This window comes from Corvus kubaryi, unplaced genomic scaffold (assembly GCF_017639235.1).
Source record: "Corvus kubaryi isolate FWS band 111438036 unplaced genomic scaffold, C.kubaryi_AGA036_p1.0 66, whole genome shotgun sequence".
In the NCBI taxonomy this organism is placed as follows: domain Eukaryota; kingdom Metazoa; phylum Chordata; class Aves; order Passeriformes; family Corvidae; genus Corvus; species Corvus kubaryi.
Window position 1 is genome coordinate 21259493 of NW_024582054.1, and position 18571 is coordinate 21278063.

The 18571-nt window shown below is 38.3% G+C and overlaps 1 protein-coding gene across 14 annotated transcripts in view; it reads left to right on the forward strand.

Moving 5' to 3' along the window:
- Positions 1 to 18571, forward strand: part of UNC79 (unc-79 homolog, NALCN channel complex subunit) — a 107378-nt gene that overhangs the window by 51804 nt on the left and 37003 nt on the right. For 7 of the 14 annotated variants that reach the window (XM_042047455.1, XM_042047462.1, XM_042047457.1 and 4 more), the window contains 8 exons: positions 531 to 713; positions 1455 to 1617; positions 4471 to 4623; positions 5966 to 7189; positions 8927 to 9034; positions 13340 to 13456; positions 15430 to 15513; positions 17162 to 17264. In XM_042047455.1, the coding sequence (XP_041903389.1) occupies positions 531 to 713; positions 1455 to 1617; positions 4471 to 4623; positions 5966 to 7189; positions 8927 to 9034; positions 13340 to 13456; positions 15430 to 15513; positions 17162 to 17264 (2135 nt within the window). The remainder of the gene's footprint in view (positions 1 to 530; positions 714 to 1454; positions 1618 to 4470; positions 4624 to 5965; positions 7190 to 8926; positions 9035 to 13339; positions 13457 to 15429; positions 15514 to 17161; positions 17265 to 18571) is intronic. The other 7 variants (XM_042047456.1, XM_042047454.1, XM_042047466.1 and 4 more) reach the window with 5 other exon arrangements.

Here is an 18571-nt window from a genome sequence, read left to right on the forward strand (position 1 = left end):
AACAGAGCATCATTACCTGATCCCAGAACTTGGGGCTTAAAAAACCCCAATGCCTAATGTTGCAAGCCTATTGAGAGAAAAAAAGAAAACTGCCAGTACAATGTTAAAATGTTCATACAAAGCCCCTAAATAACAAAAATACACAACCCTCAAAACTCACAGCTGCATTCTGTCTGTTAAACATGGGATATACATGATATACATATGTTTTTGTGTATTGAAGCATGATCAACTTGTGCTATAATACAAGGCTATTTCAGCATAATATATTTTATGAACTTGCCAGTGTATCTTAAAATTTAAACTGTACTGGATGAAAGGCTTTCAGAACACGTTTTCTTTTGTTTCATTCTGCCTATCTGGCTAAAATGAGAAGGTGGTAAGCTGGTAGAAAGCTTCTAAATGGTAGTGAGACTTCCTTAAAACCATTGATTTCTCTTCACTTAACTAATACCTCAACTGTATTAATTATTTTGCTTTTCAACATCAGTGGATTTGGTATGGTGAAGTAACTCCTGTGTTCTTTTCAGGTGATGGACTATAACATCAACCTGGGAAAACACCTTCTTCCCTTGGTGGTGCAGGTGTTGAAATATTGCACTTGTCCTCAGCTAAGGCATTACTTTCAGCAGCCTCCTCGCTGCTCCCTGTGGTCCCTCAAACCTCACATTCGGCAGATGTGGTTAAAGGCTTTGCTCGTTATTCTCTATAAGGTGAGTGGTCTTAATCAGACACTGTCCACAGAAAAATTTACACTTCAATTTGAAATTTATTTCAGGGAACACCTAAATGTATGGCAAGTGAAAAGAACTGTAAAGGACACTTTTCTCTGATATACTTACTCACTGCCTTTAATTTCAATGTCTGAAATAGTTGGGATTTAGTCTGTTCAACTGACTTCCTCTGTGCTTCTGCAGTCTATATTGTCTTTCAAGTGTTTACCTGAGAAAAGGAAAATATGGATTTGAAAATAGGAAAATTATGTTTGAAATTCCGGTGAGGAGTATTTTGAGTAACTTAGAATTAGTTTTAAAAAAACAGTAGTGACTTTAAAGGGAGGAATGTGTCAATTTAGCAGTTTCTGTTCTTTAGCTGAGTGATAAAAAGTGAGCTTTTTAGGAATTGCTGTTAAAATGTAATGCATTTGTGCACTGAAATGGAGCTGTGAATACTTTTGATATGCTTAACAAATTTCTAGCAGATCTATAGGGCATACAAGGAAGTGCAGACACTAAATGTTACTAATATGGACTTTTAATATTTTATTAAAATAATTCTGTGTACAAAGCTCTCAACAGTCCTGCTTCTCTTGATGTATTTGGAAATGTATAATCAAGGGAAGGCAAAGGGCATCCAGCTGACAATATTATTGTAATTTTTCTGTTTTGCTGCCTGAATGTTTATCCAAGGAGAAAAGTTAGTTTTTAAGCTGAAGTTTCTCTTTTGCTGAACAGTACCCCTACAGAGACTGTGAAATCAGCAAGATTGTACTTCACCTAATCCACATCACAGTCAATACCCTCAACGCTCAGTATCACAGCTGCAAGCCCCATGCAACTGCTGGTCCTTTGTATAGTGACAACAGTAACATAAGCCGATACAGTGAAAAGGAGAAAGGTACTTTTAACACTCTAATTTGCATGATAGCCATTGATTTAATTCATGAATCTTGCAGATGTTGCAGAAATGGGTGAATATGGTCTGAACTTTAGAACATAATACTTGGAATTGAGTCTGAAGTCTGACTTATCTGACCAATATGGCCATGTATAGTAAAAGACATTCTCAGCTGCTCCATAGCCTGAGTTAGCACAGTGGTCTCACATCTCTCAGGGGAGTGGATCTTAGACTTAATGGCTCAGGCACCATGTCTGGATAGTCCTTGGCCTTTTCTATGGCAGTGCTAGCTGATCATGATAATGCACAAGGTATACAACCAGCCTGACACCACGTTCTGATTTTACTTTGTAATAACATGAAATAGTAGCAAATATTTGATACTGAAAAGATAAAACTATGATTTCAGTCTATAGTTTTTCTATTTAAAGGGGCTGAAGTTGGAAAGGTTAATGCAAACATCTATGTGGATGTTTAAAGGCAAAAGAATGTAAGGTTCAACTCTTAAACTCTGTCATTGTTAGCTCTGTATGTGCTTCCTAAGTTGTAGCAGAGGTACTGTGGTGATGTGAACTGGTGTAAGCTTGGGGCTTCTAGTACCATGGTGTCACTGAGTGTAATTCCTTAGGTTTGTGAGGTTAGTTATATAATGAGTGTTAATGATAAAAGTTTAACAGGTTCTTTTGAAATTCTGTAGCCTACTTCCAGCTATTTTGCCTTTTAGCTGCTTATTTGCTGTTTACATCTTCCTTCTCAAATAGTCTTTGTAGTATGCAGCAAACTCTTCTGAAGAAAAATCCAAGAAACTCTTATGTTTTCATGTCAGAACCTTTTCCTCTTTTGCTGCTTGCTGCTCGTGGAAAGATATCCCGCAAAACAAGAGCACAGAGTTTTGTTTACCTGAACACCCTATTACTCTGCTCTAGCAAATTAAAGCAACCTCAACGTGAATTTAAACTATATATTGCATATCCTCACTCTGTTGGACATTTTGTATTGCTAGTGGAGGGCTAAGAGGGTTAAGATAACTGTGGCCTTACTACAAATTTGTCTTTGAGACAGTGACTTAGTTCATAATGACTTAATAACGCATTTATGAAGTGCATTAACTTTCTGGATTGATTCTGAGATGTTTTAAAGACAAAGTGAGGTGCCCAAGTACCCAGCTTGTCCAATACTGGTTCCCTGGGTGGCCTTGTGTCTTACTTCAGCATTGTTTCCTTATGTTTACAGTAAGGAGAATAATATTTACTTGCTTTCCAAAGCTGTTCTGATGGGCTTTGGGCTGCACAGAGGTAAAAGACCATAAATGGGCAAATTTTACTCTGTAAATACTGACTTAGTCATAGGCTTGTTCTCCTCCTTTGTGGAAGGGCTGCAGAAAAAGGAGGATGTAGAAAAGTTTCCTTTCACCTGCAAAAAGCAGCCAATGTAATTCCATAGAGATTTGGAGCGTTGAAGCCTTTGCCACCTTTTCTAAAGAGACTTGTTTAATCACTGGTCAGGTGGTGTGCGTGTATGTTGCTGTCATCATCAGAGGTGGTATTTAGATAGTGAGCAGATGAGGATTTTGTTGTCAGGCAGCAAGAATTCCTATGCTAAAGATGGATTTCCCCACTATTGAACTTTTTTCCTATTTTTCTGCTGAACTTTGCTGTGGGGATCATGAGTGTTGTGGGGATCAAGTGTACTGACTGCTGTAGAACTGATGCTAAATATTCTGACAAGAAACATTTGCTGCTATGGGGAAGAAGAAGTTACACATAGGACATGACATTAAAAGTGATCTTCTAACTTATTAAAGCCAGTTCTTGTGGAAATTCTTACTGTCAACTTTGATTGATTTTTCTGGATTCATCATTTCAATTAGGTATCTTGTCCCGGATGCCCTGGTGGCAGTTTCCTATCTTCACATATACTAGCAACTTTCCAGCAATTTCAAAGCTAAAGATATTTATGTCTCATTTAAGTCCTCAATTTTTGTCCATTCTAGATCTTTGACTTACTTGCCCCTTCACTCCCAGACACCAACTGCATTTCCTCTTCATATTTGCTTGCTAGAATAAACAAGGCAAACTTTGTTTGAGTGCTCTGTTTTCTTCATTGTCCCGGTAGTGTTTCTTATTTCCTTGGAGATGAATTACTGGACATAGAATTACAGAATGATTCCACATGATAGATATGGATTTTTTCTTTTTTTATTTCTGTTTTTTTTTAATAGCCATTTCACATAGATGGTAGGGCATTTTTTTGGATGGATAAATAGATTTGGATCTTTCTTTCTCTTTGCCATTTTCATCTGGCTGGTCTCAAATCAGAACATAAGGTTTTACTATTACTACTTAGATCAATAATTTCATAATTCATACTCTTAGGTCTTATTCTGTTACTGTTACCATTATCAGATTCCCAAGATTATCCATTTCTTCCTTCTTCACTTTCTTATTTTGCTGGTTTATTACTTACCTTGCAATTCTTGTACTAATTTCCATCTTCTTCAATTTACCATTTCTCTCTGAGCACTACAGAAATTGTTTACTCAAGTCAGTGTCCCAATCTAGTGTATTTCTTCCATCTAAAGAATCTGTATTATTATCAGTAGAGAAGATCAACTTAGAATGGTAGAAGCTTTGTTATGTTTTTGTTGCACTGTAACCCATTTTTCATTTGTCTCTGACATTAACTCAAGATGGAACAAGAATGACAAAGTTAAACCTGGGATACAAATTTTCTTGCAAAACTCATTTTTCAATTCAAGTTTAATTGACACTAGCTGAGGTTTTGTTACGTAGACAGCTTTTCATTCAAGAAATTGCACTCTCTTAAGAGTAATAAAGTTTTTTTTTTCTCCAGCAGAGGAAGACAGTGTTTTTGATGAATCTGATATTCATGATACACCAACTGGACCTTGCAATAAAGAGTCTCAAACTTTCTTTGCAAGACTGAAAAGAATTGGTGGCAGCAAAATGGTGAAATATCAACCAGTTGAGATGAATGCTCAGAGAAGTATGAATTGTTTTGTTGGTATAAACTCATGCAGAAATACAATTTCCTACTCTTAGTTTCAAGCTACCACCTTTCTTTGTAGAGTTTGTTGCACTGCCTAATTTTAATATAACTACTCTGTCTGACTCTTAAGAGCACTCATTTCCCTGAATGAATTACCTTTTAGGAATCTCAAAGTAGGCCCTCCAGAGTAAAAATATCTAAAATTAGAAGTTGTTTTCTGAAACATTAAGCTCTTCTGAATTAAAAAATATTAAGAGGACTTTTTAAAATTTTCTTCAACTGTTGGGCTGAAGAGTTTTTACTCAAATTATTTTCTTCCAGAAATTGATTTTGTTGATAAGGTGGACTCTATGGTAAGCAAATTTGTTGTTGCTGCTGCAAATATTATGGTTTCCCACTGGCAAAAATGTTCATTTGGGGTTTTCAAAAAGTGATAACTATTTTGATTTCAAATTTAGGTGTCTGGAATGGGTAGACTAAAAAAAATTTGAAGAGATTTCCACTACCACCCACCTGCTTTTCTTTCAGGTTTTTGCACAGGGAGGGGGAGTGATTCTGACTAGAGTGAACACTTAAACTTTTATCACTGTTTTTTTCTTTGTGGTGATTCATATGTGGAGTATTTTGAAATATGGGAATATTAATGATTAGGAATATCCCTTTTTATGTGAAAATACATAATTCATAATAATAATAATAACAACGATAATAATCTTTTAAAATGTTCTCAATGAGCGTGTTCACACAGCAGAATACCAGTGCAGTGGCAGTGCCAGCAGGGGCAGCTGTGCTCACTGCCCTCTTCCCTAGGACAAGGAGGCAGGACTGAGTGCTGTGGTAGCTGCTGGGCTCTGCTGGGTTCTAAGATCACCAGGGAAAAATTCTCTGATCTCAGGCTTGTGCTACAATATCCTCACTGCCAATACTACCCTTGCTTCTTGAATCAGAAGCATCCATCTTAAGCCTGTTCTGCTGCAGTAAATAGCACATAGGTGTACTACATGCAGCCATCCCAAGTATCTGTGGAAATTACATGCCTTCGCCACCGTCTTTCAATGCACAAGGTTAAACATTCTATCTTCAAGGTACGTCTGTGCAGGATGAATAGAGTTTGGACAGTATTTAGATAAACTCTACTATCCAAATAGCAGGTTTTTGTTACTGTTTGTTGTAAAAATCCATGTAATTTCATTCTGAGGTTAAAACAAAATATGGGCAATTTTGACTAATACTGGGTTTGTATTTAAAATGTCACTCATGTCGAATTGTGATATAAAGATGAAGGTATCTGCCAAAAGTCTCCATCTGAGGTAGTATTAGCTTTTTCTGTTTTGATCAGGTGAAATAGAGCTGGCTGAATATAGAGAGACGGGGGCCTTACAAGACAGCATTCTACGCTGTGTGAGAGAAGAAAGCATTCAGAAAAAAAAACTGCGCTCTCTAAAACAAAAATCTCTTGATATAGGGAATGCAGACTCCCTGTTGTTCTCATTAGACGAACATCGCAGGAAGTCCTGCATAGACCGGTGTGACTTAGAAAAGCCTCCTGTCCCTGCTGCTTACGCCACACACAGGCAGAGCGATTATGGGCGGTCTCGGCAGAACTCTTCTACTAAAGCTGAAAATATAGACACACAAGAAGGTCTTCCTCATGCAGAGAGTTTCCAGGAAACAAAAAGACCTGTCATACCAGAGGTTAGGCTAAACTGCATGGAAACCTATGAAGTGAAAGTGGACTCCCCAGTTAAAACTGCTGGTCCCAAGGAAGATTTAGATCTGATAGATTTGTCCTCCGATTCAACATCGGGTCCTGAAAAACATTCAGTGCTCTCCACTTCAGACAGTGACTCTTTAGTCTTTGAACCACTTCCTCCCCTTAGAATAGTGGAGAGTGATGAAGAAGAAGAAACGACAAACCCACTGAATGATGAGGTCTCTGGCAAAACTGCTGTTTCATCTCCTTCAACTCCTATCAATGTATCTGCACTCAGCCTCAGCACAACTCCGCTGGTACAGTTCAGCGTTGAAGATTGCTCCAAAGACTTTAGTTCTAAGGATACAAGTGACAAGGCTTCAGCAGTAATAGAGGAGGTCATTTCCACTTCTCCCAAAGATCAGAAGGACTCTTCAGAGTTAGTTAAGTCAGAAGAATTTCAGGACGTGTCCTCTGGAAACTCACTAACACTGAAACAGAAAAGGGACTTGCTGCAGAAATCATCTGCCCTTCCAGAAATGTCCCTTGATGATAACTCTGAGCTCAGTGTGGAGGAAATTAAACCTAGTGGAACAATTCCAAGCCCAAATGTAAAGACAGTCCTTATTAAAGTCCCCGAAGATTCTGAAAAGCAAACAGAAAGTGATAAACCTGATACCAATACAGAGTCTGACACCGAACAAAACACAGAGCAGAAACAAGAAGAAGAGACTGAGGAGTCAGAATTTAAGATTCAGATTGTTCCTCGCCAGAGGAAGCAGAGGAAGATTGCTGTGAGTGCTATTCAGAGAGAATACCTGGACATTTCCTTTAACATCCTTGACAAGCTGGGAGAGCAGAAGGAGGCAGGTGAGCTCACTCACCCGATCAAAAGGTTTATTTTTGTGTGAAGGTTTTAGTAACAGACCGGTGTAAGGAGATGTGTTTATTTATAGAGAGACATGGGTATTTATAGCATCTGATGTGCTAGCTGAGTGCTTTCAGGTGTTCGTTCCTCACAAGGAATGTGCTAACCAGTCAGGTATGATGAATGTGTAAAGAGCCCATTTGAAAAGGAAGTGGAATTCTGTGACAAAAATATTCATTCTGATATCCAAGTTAGGGAATGAAACTCCCTGTCCTCTTTATGCTGGGAGTCAGAAAAAGGGTCACTTTGGTGCCTTTTATCCTGCTAATCTAGTCCATGCTACACTGATTCTCTTTTGGTGTAGTGATTTTTGGCCCTTATTTCTTTTGCCCGCATAAGGCAGTGGAAAGCAGAATGGATCACAAAGTGCACGGCTGAGCAGGCTGTAGACTTCAGAAGTGAGAGCACTTGGAATTAACCAAAGTTTGCATTTAGACATAGACATACATAGATATTTTGGCTTTTATACACTAAAATCTGTTTTTAGCCTTCTTTGTACTGGGTATCCACAAAGTTTTCCTTGCTTGTGTTTGTTAAAGATTTGAAATTCAAAGATGGGCAATCCTCTGTGTAACCTAAGTTTTTTCAGGTGATTTCAGTGCAAAGTTTTGTTACTAAGATTTTCGGGTGGAGATAAAGTGAGTTTTAGCTATTCCTCAGATTCCAATTGGATCTATCAGTTTGAAAAACTGTATGCTGCTGCCTTTTTAATTTCTTGGCTGGTTTTTTTTCCCTAGGATATTTTAGTTATTAGAATTTTAACAGGTTTTATAACAAATTAATAAAAAAGGACAGAATCCTTCAGGCATCAGTTCTTTGTTGCTGTTGAAGTGAGGGGGAATATTTATGCATTCCTGACCTGACTTTTTTCTTAATTACTTCAGAGAGAGCCAAAGTATAATTTCTTCTGAGGATATTCCACATTTACAAGGTGAAATTGTTCTGTGTAATCATAGTTACACTGTTCCCTTTATGTTTCAGGCCTGTTGTCCCATTTATGGTTCTAATAAACTGAAGAACTACTGGAGCTTTATAAAAATTAGAGCTGAGTGCTTTTGAACCTTTCATATAGAGAAGCGTGGTCTTGAAAGAATTGTGCAATTAGACTCAGTGCTTTTTTGACCATTAATAAGGGCCAGTTTTCATGCAGTAATGAACACTGTCATCCTTGAAACTGCTTGGAAGGGCTGTCCCAGTTCTGAAACACAATGTGGAACCTTTTTAATGCAGAATTTTAAACTGTGAATCTTCAGAATTAAATGCTAGGTCAACAGCCTCTTGAATAAAAACTGATGACATATTGGACTTAAGGCTTTTAAAAGATACTAAGCTGTCACTTAAACTAGCTTTACATGAGTGGTCTCTCTCTTATTTCCATGTTGGTGGTTCCAAAAATCACTTGAGTGGGATCAATATCAAACTCTCTGTGCATTTATTAGTCACAAGCTCTAAAGACTGTAGGCAGAAGTCTCCTTTAAAAAGTGATTTTAAGAAATAGATCCCTGTGCCCCAATAAAAATTCTTATGACACACATACTGAATCCTTTTAAAACTACTGGGAATGCCAGATGGTGAATGGATGACTGAAATGATGTGAAAAGGGCATCCAGGGAGAAGGAAGATGAAAAACCGTGTTGATTTTAAATGCTGAGAGTTTTAAGCACAATTTTCACATGCAGATCCTGCTGCCAAAGGACTTTCAACACTGGAAATGCCAAGAGAGTCATCATCTGCACCAACTCTTGAAGCAGGTGTCCCAGAGACAAGTAGTCACTCTTCCATATCAAGTAAGTTTATCTCTGGTTTGAGGATTAAATCAAAGTTACTGTATTTGTGCATCAGATGCATATCATATATGGTAAATTCCTTCCTCTGAGTTCCCTTGATTCTTGGAAGTACAGTTGTTTTGGATATCATTAGAACTGTTAAATCTCTGATGGTCAGCAGCATTTTAACAGTTAGTAGCTAAAGGTTTTCTCTTGTGACGTGGCAAGTTTGACAGATGTGGCTTTCTTGAATTAAAGTAGGTAGCAACTAAAAGCAGTAATTCACTAAAGCTGAACATTTATTTTCCCCTGTGAGAAAGCATTGTCAACTGTCAGTGCACAGAAGCAGAAGATGAGAGTCCACAGGGCTGTTACTATGGCCTTTGGTACATTTTTTGCTGTACCTTAGGAAAACAAATCTCTTGCAATTTTTGTAAAATGCCTTGAATGCCACTTCCTCAGCTGCTCGCTGAAATGTGGTAGCTCTTTGTCTGGGACTCCCATAACCATTTCAATTGAAAGTGAACTATGTTGTTTAAAGTAGACATGACACATGGTTTAACAGAGCACACAAAGATAAGATGTTAAGGTGGAGGTACCTTAGAACACTTAACAAAATTCAGAATGATGTGTTCATCTAGGTGACACATCTGAAAGCCAGTGGGGCAGAACTCTGGCTAATAAAAAAGGGAGGCGAAATGACTTCCTTTGATACTAATGAGCTGCTAGATCAGCTCAACTGTCTTGCTGAACTTCAGTTTCAGATTGGTGTAGGAATGTTAAATTTTAGTTTCTGAAATTTGTCATCTGCTGATTTGATTGGAAGGGGTGTCTGGCTTATTAAAGAACGTTATTTTAGACATGCTAGTTGAGTACCTCCCCAGTTTTCCCACAAGCATCTCAGGTCATGTGCATCTTGTAGAGAACATTTGTTGGCCACCTAATGATGCAGATGTCACTTACTAAAGCGCTGAAGAGGTGCCAGTTAAGACCTATCTCTCTGGGGTTTAGTTGAGTGCTAGCAGTTCCTGTAAATTCCAATATGTGAAACTGGGAATAGTACCTGTATGATATTGAGCCCATTCCTATGTAAATATTTCTTTCCTCTTTCTGTGTGCCTCAGTTTCCAACTGCAAAAAGGAGTATGAATGCTTCCATTGTGTCTCTTGTACATTTAGACTGAAATGGTTTTTATCTTCTACTATGTACCTTTATAGTGCTTTGCATAATAAACCCTAATCAGGACTGTGAGCACAAGGCACTTCTGTAAAAGAAGTAGGTAACATTACTTGTGCAGCCAGTGCCTGGCCACACAAAGCATGCATCATTGACTACGACAGGAAGATTTTGCCTTTGGACTTCTATTTTTGAATAGAGAATTCCACAGGAACGGGAGGACTGATCAGATCTGTAGATAACAAATGAAAGACTGTCACTGCCAGCCACTGTTATGAAGGTTACTGATCTTCTAATGTGCTTGTTAGGTTGCTTGTAGAAAATGTGATAGAGGAAAACTTCCCTCCTGTCATGGTCTAACCCCAGCCAGCATCCGAGCTGCAGGCAGCTGCTTGCTCACTCCCCCACCAGCAGGATAGAGGAGAGAACAGGAAGGGTAAAACCTGGAAAACTCACAGGTTGAGATAAAGACAATTTATTAGGGAAAGTAAAAGCCATGCATGCAAACAGAGCAAAACAAGGAATTAATTCACTGCTTCCCATGGGCAGGCAGGTGTTCAGCCATCTCCAGGAGACCAGAGCCCCATTACAGGTAATGGTTACTTGGGAAGATAAAATCCATCACTCCAAATGTATCCCCCCCCCTTCCTCCTTCTTTCACCTGCTTTATATACCGAGTATGATGCCACATGGTCTGGAATATCCCTTTGGTCAGTTTGGGTCACCTGTCCTGGCTGTGTCTCCTCCCAGCCTCTCATGCACCCCCAGTCTCCTCACCAGTGCAGCAGCATGGAAAGCAGAAAAGGCCTTGGCTCTGTGTAAGCCCTGCTCAGCAATAACTAAAACATCTCTTTGTTATCAACCCTGTCTTCAGCACAAATCCAAAACACAGCCACGGTGAAGAAAATTAACTCTACCCCAGCTGAAACCAGCACACCTCCCTGTGCCACTAGTCAGTCACAGGCATGAAAAGTCACACGCTGGTCCACAGCAGTCAGCCTGGATCCAACACTGTTCAAAGGCTGGAAACTCTGATATTTTTTGGGTTTTCAATTTTTTTGGTAGCTCTCTGGTGGTTTGGATTTTGTTTTGTTTTGGTTTTTTTCCTTAACTTATCAATATTTGAAATTATTGCTGTTATTGAGAAATCAGATAAATAATCCTGGATATCCAAACCTTCTCAACAATAGCCTGATTATGTGAAATATTCATGAAACTTTTTTAATTACAATCGCAAAAAAGCTGCTAAGAAAATTCAGAGAGATAATTTTCTCTATTTTGACAGTCATCTGCACTCCAAGCAGTCCTGTCAGTTCTAACATTAATTGCTGTTCTTTTATCAGGAAATTCTATGCTTGATAAAGTGATAAAGCATCTATTTAAAAGCATTGCCCTGGAAACGATGGAAATTCTATTTTTCTCTTAATTTGCTGTGAAAGGCAGCAGCAATATAATTTTTAAAAGTGAAACAAAGAATGGTTTCTTGGTCTGGTTCAATTCTACAATTCAGTTATACCAGGAATTCTTTGCAGAAATGCTGTACTTGGGCCAAAAATTGAGTTTAAATGCACTTCAAAAGGATGGAACTGAAAAGGATGTAATGAAGAAAAACTTAAATACTTCATCTAAGAAAATAATTTCAGTGCAGACTTTCACTGAACTATTCATTTTGTTTATTATTACTCAAGGCCTGTATTTGTTTTGTTTTGTTTTGTTTTGTTTTTGTGGAAGTGCTCTGCTTTGAATTTTAAACTCTCTGATGGAAAATGAGTAGAGCAAGTTTAGGAGAAGACGCTCAACCCTTCAGAGCTTTCTGAAAGTCACGGTTTATCCCTTATCTGTACTTCTTTATTACAGTTAATAATGTGGAATGCTGTGTTAATTTCACAGCTTAGATGGTTACTGTTCGGAATTTTAGAGTGAAACTACCTGATAGCTAGTGGTCTTTTTTATGATGTTGAATGTAGTAGCAGATGAAAATGATCATTCAGAGAAGATTTTACTTTGTTGCCCTTTCTCTAAGGGCCTGTTGAGGAAAACACTTAAACCTATACCTAAGGTAACATTTTAAAAACTTTCCTGGATACTTGTGTCAGCAGTTTCACAGGCCCTGTTCGAGCAGGGCCTTAAAACCCTGTCCCCATACAGTGAACAGTGATTTTAGTTTCAGTGGTGGAAGCATATTGCTCAGGCTCAATTGCCCAAGTGAATGTATTATGCTTGTTCAATTTGAAATTTTTTATGAATTGAGAAAGAAGTAAGAAAGGAGTTGAGTATGATCTCTTTCTTCCTCAATTTAAGCAGAGAAAGTATGTAGAATCATTTAGGTTGGAAATGAGCTTTAAGATCCTTGAGTCCAACCTAACACTGCTGAGTCCATCACTAAGTCATGTTCCTAAGCACCACATCGATATGAACCAAAAGTCTTAAGTCTCCTTTATGATTTTACTTTGAGCATTATCCAGTGTCACATATCTCATAAATCAATCATTTTGAAGAAGCAAATAGCTGGACAAATAAAAATTGAATGCTTGTTACAGAGAGCTTGATAGCTCTCTATAAGAAAAATGGGAGTGAAGTTACAGAAGGGTCTCATCTTCAAAGGCTGCTGGCTTCACACTTCAGCAGAATGTGCAGGTGTTGTGCCTGAGGGGTGGGTATGTCGGAGGCAAGGTCAGGTTGTGCCACCCATGAAGGATGCTGGTGGTACATAGTGTCAGTAGATTTGTTTTCCTGGGGTCAGCATGGACACAGCAGTCCTCCATACTTTGCTGGGAGGAGACTGAGTTTCCTTCCTTGGTACACTGTGTGAGTGAGACTCAAGTGTACATTTATTGCCTCTCAGAATGGGAGTTTTAGGGTAGTATCTTAACACTCACAAATCTTTTGATGAGCTTTCATAATATTTGGAGGCAAAAAGGCACTGACAGTTGACACAGTGAATCCAAGTCATTTCTGACTGATGGCACTGGGGCCAGAATTGTACCCTGTGTAGTTGTATGAAAGGTGCATATTGACTTGAGCAAGATCCTCAGAGCAAGCCATCATTGTCCTTTCAGTATTTATATCATGCTGGCTTGTAAGATCAGGAAATGAGAGTAGTTTTAAATGTCTGAGCTCCTGAAATCCTTTTGCATTTCTGACTTGCAGCTCAGTTCAGACAAATGAAAAGAGGCTCTTTGGGAGCTCTGACAATGAACCAGCTAATGAAGAGGCAGCTGGAACACCAGTCTAGTGCTCCCCACAATATCAGCACTTGGGATACTGGTGAGCTGCATTTATTGTTCTTTATTTCTATTTCCTAAACCAATTACTGTGTAACAAACCACTTTTAAAAAAGGAGAGTATTTCTATTCTACCATTGCAGATAAGTGATCAGTATCAAGTCTAAAGTGAATTTTTATAGCGAGTACGAGATTATTACCTCGTAAGAGTTGTAATAGTTACATATTTGGGAGGTAGACCCTCTGGTACAGTGTTGTCCCTATAATTGTACATATTACTCAGATTATTTCCTGGTCTTATTGAAAGAAATAGAAGTATCACTGCTGAATTCATCAGATATAGGATTTAATCCCTGGTGCATGGAATCATTTATTTGTGTGTGTGTTTACTATGGTGTTGGTACACCACAGAGTTGTGCCTTATACCAGCCAGTTTTGTTTCTCTTAAAAGAAGTTTCTACCAAGTCATGCTGAACACCTGAAATTTCTGTTCACTCACTGCTTTTTCTCCTTTTAAGATGAATGCAAAGCAATGAAAACTGAATTAAGCATGTAATTCACTCATTACTCATTTTATTTTTTTTTTCTTCTGTAAAACACTTTCAGTTATGCCAAATTCATAGCAGATGTCCCTAAACAATAAATTCATTCTGGTTTGTCAAAAATGCTAGATATTTTAGTGCCCATTTTGATGTTAGTGACATTACAAAACTGTGGTTCTCCGAAATTTATCAACAGATCTAGATGCGTCTAGAGAAAGGAACGCTTAAAATGTTATATGGAACATAGCATGCTGAATGAATGTCTTACCACCAGCCCTGGACAGCTGAGTTGAAATTTTTGCTTAATTTAGTCTTCAGCATAAAGTTCCGTCAAACTAAATTGTGTAGCTGAAGACTGGCACTAGATATGGTGCATAGTTCAGGATTATCCTTTCTATTCCAGTCTGCTGAATAGCATCCTCAGCATGAGACCCTTAAATCATAAAGGTCAGAATTTGCCAGTGGTGACAATGGGGGTTTTGTTGTATCAGCAGGTAAGTTTATTTATTGAAGAGACTTAGCTGGATCACCTAGTCTCTCAGGCAGGGTTTTGGAGATTTAAAAGTTACTCCCTTTGTTCTGCAAGAAGTACTTAGCATGTATTCAAAATGAACAGGTCAATACTCAAAACTGTTTAGGAACTCTGTCTAGTAATCCTGTTCCAAATCTAGTAGCTTTCTTCACAACATCTGTGACTTTTCCCTGCAATATTAATTTCATCTAAAGGCCTTCAAGCATGGAGAGGCAGAATGAATTGTTCTTTTCTGGAAAGCTTTGCATCTCTCAATCTCTTGTTCAAACACTAGCATCAAAGTAAAATTTTTATTTGGACAGTGGTTTTTTTTCCAGGACAAATGCTCTGTGTGACCGTTTGTCATTTCATTGTCACACCGCAATTTTAAGACTCATTATACTCATGCATACCAGCTAGGAAGTAGTCTCATCCCACATAAGTGTATGATGTGTTTGGTCCACACATCCTTTATTAATTTATGTTTTATTACCTAAGTATGTGTCACGAGTCTCTTCCATTCTTACTTCAAACCACTCTTTTCCCGAGCTTGCTGTCTGTAAAATAAAATAATTTTGTGCCTGGCTTCTGTTAATACAAAGTATATCTGACTTCTAGTGTCTTGGTATTTCTAAACACTTGTTTCTTTCTCTTTTTGTGGCTCATATATTCCATATCTTGTTGAATCGTTATGGCTAGCACTTCCTTTCCTGTTTAATGACTCTAGTCTAAAATGCCTTCTTTATTATTAGGTTATGTGTCCTTTCTCCTGTACAGACTTCTTTAATCCTCCCCCCCCTTCCTTTCTATGCTTAAAAAATTAACTCTTTTTGTTTTTGCTTTTCTATAGCAGTTGTATTTGTCTTTCTCTTTTTTTAACTGTTTGAGACTTGTGGTGCTGGTGACTGGTGACAGATGCTGGATTTGTGGTTCTGGAGACTGAAGTTTTTTCTTTATTCACAGAGCAGATACAGCATGGAAAGAGGCTGTGCAATGTCCCTGTTTGCCTAAACCCAGATTTGGAAGGACCACCACTGAGAATCAGAGGTCAGTTCAGTGTCTGTTTGACCTGGTCCTCTGCCAAGACTGCCAGGAAGATTTCCTGGTTAATACGAAATGGTGCTGAATTTTGTGTTCTATTCAGCTATTAAAGCCCTCAACTGTCCTGCAGAAAGTGTGCAGTGAGTGGTGAAATCTCATTTCTGTATAAGCTTTCCTCCCTCAGAGCTGAAATACATCCAGACTTCCTTACCACCCTGCAATGGGGCAGTGACCTTCTTTGCCTAAATCGTGTTTTTTTCCTACCGTTCACTGCACAAGAGAGGACATTTTTGAGCAGTTAAGTCTTGTTCCAACATTGTAAGTTGCATTATGACTGCTTTTAGCATTTGTATTCTGCAATGGGACTTATATCTAGAGAATATGACAGTGAAACTTCCAAAGTCATGGCAGAGGGATCTTTATGCACCTGAGAGGGGAAGAAAAACCTGGCTACAAAATCTATACCTATCCCCTGCATTCTGGATGTCGTTCTACATTACTGCAGTATCCTAGCCTTCCTGAAGTGTCTGCTCATATCCAGTAAAACCTTAGGGAGCAACTACAAAGTCCTGAACTGTGGATATAAAAGTAATGTTTCCTTCCATGCTTAGTAAAATGGGTTGTTTAAAACCTACCTTATTCTTGTTTCACTCCACTTATTTTGAGTTCAGAAATTGTGGGAGCTTCCTAGCTTATTTTGCCTGAGAGCTGATGTTAAATTTGCTTTTCCTGCAGTAACCAGGATTATGTCATAGTAAATTCCATCTAAATCTTACACAGAGCAGCTTCCTCCTGTTTCTGCAGTTAAATGTTATCAGAACAGGCTAATGTTAACATTAAATCTGAATTGACAGATTGAAGCAACCAGAGAGAAAATTTGCAATGGATTTCTTAAACTGTAATTTGGGAAAGCAGAACTTGGAGAAGCCAAAAGTTTGGATCTTCCATAATACATAACTTCTCCTACTGAAGTAAGCATCTATCAGAAATTTGGGTGCACAAAAAGTGCCAAGGGCAAAGGGAGCCCCATATGTTGGCATGATCACAGTGTGCTCTCAGCTGAAAAACTCAGCTTTGAAGAATAAAGATACTTTTGAGGACTTCCAGTGGAAAGCATTTCTAATGATCAGCCCTCCAATGTTCTGAATTCCTTATGAATTATTTCTTCTCTCTGTCCTTTACTGATTTCTCTCCTGTGGCTCTGTTAGGGACAGTATGAATAGATTGATGATCTGGTGTTGAGACATACAAACTTAATTCCTTCTTCGTATCACTGAGAACTATGGGAAGTTAATTCCCAAAATGTATGGGGGAATATTGCAAATCTTCTGATGTCCAATCTCATAGCAACTGTAGAATCATCCTCTCTCCCTGATAGATACAATTGCATCAAATTTCCTGGAATTTTTAGTTTATGTTATCTTTTTTCCCCTAGGATTTATCTATTTTTAATTGATAGTCCTAGGTAATTGGAATAATCTGGCAGAAGCAAGGAATGTGCTTATATGTCTTTTTATAGATACAATTTATTCCTTATTTCTAGGCACAGTAAAGCCATTATGGCTATTCTTTAGAAGTCTGCTCATCAAGCATTTTGGATTTCTGTTTGATGATTCTTTCCTTTTTAATTTTTTTTTTCCCTACTTGCCTTAAGGTGCTACAAAATCTAGTTTGCTGTCAGCACCCAGTATAGTCAGTATGTTTGTACCTGCACCAGAAGAATTTGCTGATGACCAGCCCATTCTGATGACTGACAAGTAAGTGGTTTTCTTTCTCTCCTTTCAAAGAACTAGTTGAACTTCAAATATATCAAGTAAAGTATAGACATACTTTTTGCAAATACAGAGTCCATTCTATCATTTATCTCTATGTCAAGTTTTTTAATTCTTTTTTTTTTTTTTTTACCCCAAGGTAAATATTTTTTAAATACTGCTAGCAAGATGTGTTTTCAATTCAGTAGGGCCTGGATGATTGTGCACAGGTGAAATGATGACTCAGGCTATTGTGTGTGCACAGAGGGCAGGGGAAGCACTTTCCATCTTATTTTAAATCAGGGGTTCCTTGTGATCCATCAGAAACCTCTTTTGTCTTAGGGGGAAAAAAAGTTCTACTTAAAAATTCCTTTGGGTTTCTGTTGAAATCAGTAGCTGTTGATGTGTCATGTGTAATCTACATAGCATTTTTAATCCTGATACTCACTGATCCTCAAAGCTTTTGCAAACCTGTACTGTTTGGTTAAAATGCCTGTAAAGGGAGTGTTAAACAGAAGAGTACTCATTTAATAGAGAAGTAAAGCAGTCAGCAGGGAGCCATGCCTTGGTTTGTTCAAAACTTAGGATGAGAAACCACAAGTTCCTGTGTGTGCTCAGTCCAGTAGACAGACATGCAAGGATGACCACTGGAGAAAGACAGGGCCATTGTGCAGGCTGTCACTGCTAGTGGACCTTATTGTGTTACAAAGTGAAGCATCCCAGAAGTTAGTCTGGTCTGTGGCACTTCCCTTGGCCATTTCACCAAAGCTCAAGCACTGCCTATTAACATACAGACCAGCTGAGCTTGACTTCCATGACTTTGTTGGCATATTTTCTTTATGTTCAGTAAAAAAGGCAAGAAAATTGCCTGCTCAATTCCATTCAGTTAAAATCTCACAATCTGCTGGAGTCATTAGCAGCTGATTGATTAAATTAAGCAAGCCTTCCTACTAGGCTGAGATAAGCCAATTTCCCACATTGGTTTGCCTTTTTCATAGGTTGTGAAAGCCTGTCTCATCTCTCCCAAATCTGACATCCCCTTTATATTAGACATTTTGGAGCCCTTTCAGACCTTCATCAGTTGTCTTTGAGCATTTCAGGAAGGATAAGTGACTCAGCAGCAAATCTGCCCTGGGAAGGGAGACTTTTCTGAAATCTAAGGTTCTGAGAGGTCTTTTCATTTATTTCTTAATGGCTGTAGCTGCTGTGGGAACCAATCAGATCACTGTTTTCTAATTGTATAATTTGTTATTCATAATTCATGACTGACAGGAAGGGCAATGTGAAATTGTTCCATCTCTTTAAGATCATCT